Source organism: Penaeus japonicus, unplaced genomic scaffold (genome assembly GCF_977035675.1).
Source record: "Penaeus japonicus unplaced genomic scaffold, GWHDUDI00000001_assembly GWHDUDI00000042, whole genome shotgun sequence".
Lineage (NCBI taxonomy): Eukaryota > Metazoa > Arthropoda > Malacostraca > Decapoda > Penaeidae > Penaeus > Penaeus japonicus.
In genome coordinates, this window is record NW_028234444.1 from 2,720,803 (window position 1) to 2,725,118 (window position 4,316).

Genomic DNA, 4,316 nt, shown 5'->3' on the forward strand with positions numbered 1-4,316 from the left:
TGTACACTTGAAGTACATGGTTAAGTATTCATCTGTCGGCCTACTATCTATCTACCCATGTATGTGTCTATCTATACATATATTAATCTATATGTACACACACACACACACATATATATATATATATATATATATATGTGTGTGTGTGTGTGTGTGTGTGTGTGTATGTGTGTGTGTTTATGTGAGTGCATGTATGTGTGAGTGCGTGTATGTGTGTTAGCTATATATATATATATATATATATATATATATATATATATATATATATATATATATATATATATATATATATATATGTATGTATGTATGTATGTATGCATATGAATATGCATGTTTGCATGAATATATTCATTTACATCTATATGTATTTGTTTCAGTGTACTGTATATAGATAAATCAAATGGATGATGAATGTTTATATATATTGACTAAATTTTGATATATAGATAGATCTAGCTATCTATCTATGTATCTATCTATATATATATATATATATATATATATATATACCTATATATATATATTTATATACATATATATATATATTTATCTATCTATATATATATATATATATATATATATATATATATATATATATATATATATATATATATATATATATATAGTACATATATAACATGTATATGTAAAATCTATATATCTAAATATATAGATGTTGCATACATAGAAGCATCCTTTTCTCTGACAATATACGTACATATGGATATTTTATATATATATATTTATATATATATATATTCTATATATATACATACATATATATATATGTATATGTATATGTATATGTATATATATATAAATAAATATATATATATATATATGTATATATATATATATATATATATATATATATATATATATATATATATATATATATATGTGTGTGTGTGTGTGTGTTTGTGTGTGTGTACGTCAATAAATGTATACATAGATACATATATGGTTAAATATAAATATGTACATATATATGATATATATATAATTATATATATATATATATATACATAGATAGATATATGTATACATATGTATACATGAATAAACATATATATAAGTATAAGTATATATAATATATATATATATATATAGTATATATAATGTATAATGATTATATATGTTCTGTATATATATGTATATATAAGTGAGTACATATATAGTATATATATATATATATATATATATATATATATATATATACTATATATATATAATATTAGTGTATATATGTATATTGTTTATATATCATATATGTGAAGCGAACATACATATTTTTATATATATATAAAATATAAATATATATATATAGTTATATATATATATATATACAATAATATATATATATATATATATATATAAAATGTTATCCAGCACTTTGATTGCTTGAGCCAATTCTCTTTGAAAAGTATTGTATAATGAGAATAGTTCATAGGTTTATAACTGAAAGATATAGCATTTTTCTCATCAACATATATATATATATTTTTTTTATGCTGACCTTAGTTGATATAGAATTTGTGATTGAAATGTTTGGTTCGGGTATAGAAGCTCCTCAAAAATTATCTGATAAATTTTATTATAAATCGAGAATCATTTAAATAATATCACATATTCTTAACCCAGTCATGCAGGTGCAATCAGAACCCTTGCATAATGCTGGATTATGATGGATGGGTTGAAATGTAGTAAATGTGCTGTACATGAGGGTACACTCTTAGTACACGGTAACTTCGGTGAAGCTGGAAGGAGCGGGCAGTAGGTGGCTTGTACTCGGGGTTACTGAGCCTCGCCCTCGAGTGACCTCAGCTACGAGACCGTCGCCGTTGTCCACGTATTTGACGATCTGCTTGCGGCCGTCGGGGAGGTCCACGGTGTAGCTGCCCTCGGTCTTGTAGCCGTCGCGGGACTCCGAGGCGGCGAAGTTGGCGCCGGAGTAGCCGTCGGCGACACCGTAGTTGTAGTTGTACCTGGGTGGTACCTGATGACAGAAAGAGATATATAATTTCAATTCAAATAAAGTATAGATAGTCGTGAACGAGGCCCTGTTTTTAAGAAAGGAAGAAAATATCTTACACCTTAAAAAGAACTTATGTGGACCGTTTTAGAGTACCAAATAAAATCTGATTCGAGTGACTCAGTACTAAATCGTGGAACTTACAGTGGGTATTCAGGGCCTGCTTGTAATGTGAAGGAGCATGGTACACACAGCTCGGAGCGTGGTAGCGTGGGTGCGGCGTAAACAGTGGCTGGATGGTACACGGGAGCCATATCGGCCAGAGCCACGGTGCCACACACGCACGAGATCACCTGAAACACGACATAAATAATCAGTAAAAAAACGAATTCGAAGATAATTTTCCATCACATTATCTGTTGGCAATATAAATGTTCACTCCTTATTACACCTTAATAAAATTTACACCTTAATGTCTCTAGATCTTCCAGCAGGAGAGAGTGTACCTTGAGAGACATGGCGGATGTTTGATGGCGAGGAAGGGACTCACCGTATAGATAGGCCCTACAGAGCCGCGAGAGTTTCAGGGCCAAAGCCTACCCTAATGGGAGAAAGGCACTGTGGGGTAGCTTCGTTATGACTTCAATTGGACGATACACAGTAATAGTATGGAACTTATATCTAGAAATGATATCCTTGTTGAATATCTGAAATTTGATCGCTACCTTACCAGGGATGTTTTTATTTGTTCCTCTCTCTTCTTTACTTGTGCTATTTATCTATTTCTCTCTCCTCGCTCTCTCTCTCTCTCTCTCTCTCTCACTCTCTCCTATATATATATATATATATAAAAATAATATATATATATAATATATATATATATGTATAATATGTATAAATATATACATACATACATATAGTATATATATCATAACTAACATATGTATTATATGAGTGATACATATACATGTATATTATGTATATATATATATATATATATATAATATATATATTATATATATAAATATATATATATAATATTATATATATATACGGTGTTTGTGTGTGTGTGTTTATGTGTTGTGGTGTGTGTGGTGAATGTGCGTGTGTATGCTTTATTTGTTATGGTTATATATGTTATACATGCATACACACACATGTAAAGACAGAAAAAATCAGAAAGAAAAAGAATAAATGCAAGACAAAGTGGAGATAATAAAAAGATTTATGGTAGTAATAACAATGATATCAGTACTGATAATGATAGAACATTATCAATGATAATGATGATGAACATTAGCAATGATAATGAGTGATAATGATGAAAATTGATAACGATGATAATGATGATGAAAATTATAATGGGATAATATGCAACATGATGGTAATAATGACAATGATAACAACAAAACATAATAATTATGATAACAGATGGATAATTATGATAACAAAAATAATAATTATATTAATAACATCAATGATAATATTAATGATAAGGATGATGATGATAGCAATAATGATACTGATAATGATAATAAAGATAATGACAAAACTCAAAATGGTGATGATTATTAAGATCATAACAATAATAACATTAATCTATCATTGTCATAATAGCAATAATGACAAATCAATTCTAAATAAGGACACAATATTAGGAAACTTTGCTATATTATTAATGAAAAATTAAATAATATGATCCTATCAGTTACCAACCGATTAATAAAGATAAAATCCAAGACCAAGTAATCCTACACTACTGGAACGAAAGAAGAATGATGACTAAAAGTAATGAAATTGAGGAAAGAACAATAAAAAAAAAAAAATGAAAACGAACAAAATCGTTAAAGAGAGCAATATTTGATAGTCACACGCACATGCACATAAAATTACATATATATATATATATATATATATATATATATATATATATATATATATAATATATATATATATATGTAGATATGTATATATATATATGTATACATATATATATATGTATATATATGTGTGTGTGTCTGTGTGTGTATGTGTGTATTTATGTATATGTATACATATATCATACATATGCAAATGTGTGTGTGTGTATAGATAGAGTATCTCACTTTCTGTATGCAGCCTGCTTGATTTTATCCAACATCCAGATTTTTCAATGAACATAAACGGATATATAAATACACGAGTATGTATATATGCGCGCGTGTGTGTATATATATAGTTGTATATATATATAATATATATATATATATATATATATATATATATATATATATATAATATAATATATATATATATATGTATATATGTATATATATATATATATATATATATATATATATATATA

At 26.7% G+C, this 4,316-nt stretch overlaps 1 protein-coding gene across 1 annotated transcript in view; it reads right to left on the reverse strand.

Moving 5' to 3' along the window:
• Window positions 1–1,732: 1,732 nt before the first annotated feature.
• LOC147466637 (cuticle protein 8-like) overlaps window positions 1,733–4,316 on the reverse strand; it is a 43,305-nt gene continuing 40,721 nt past the window's right edge. Inside the window, exon 3 of the mRNA XM_086534819.1 lies at window positions 1,733–1,985. Coding sequence (XP_086390945.1) covers window positions 1,733–1,985 — 253 coding nt within the window. The remainder of the gene's footprint in view (window positions 1,986–4,316) is intronic.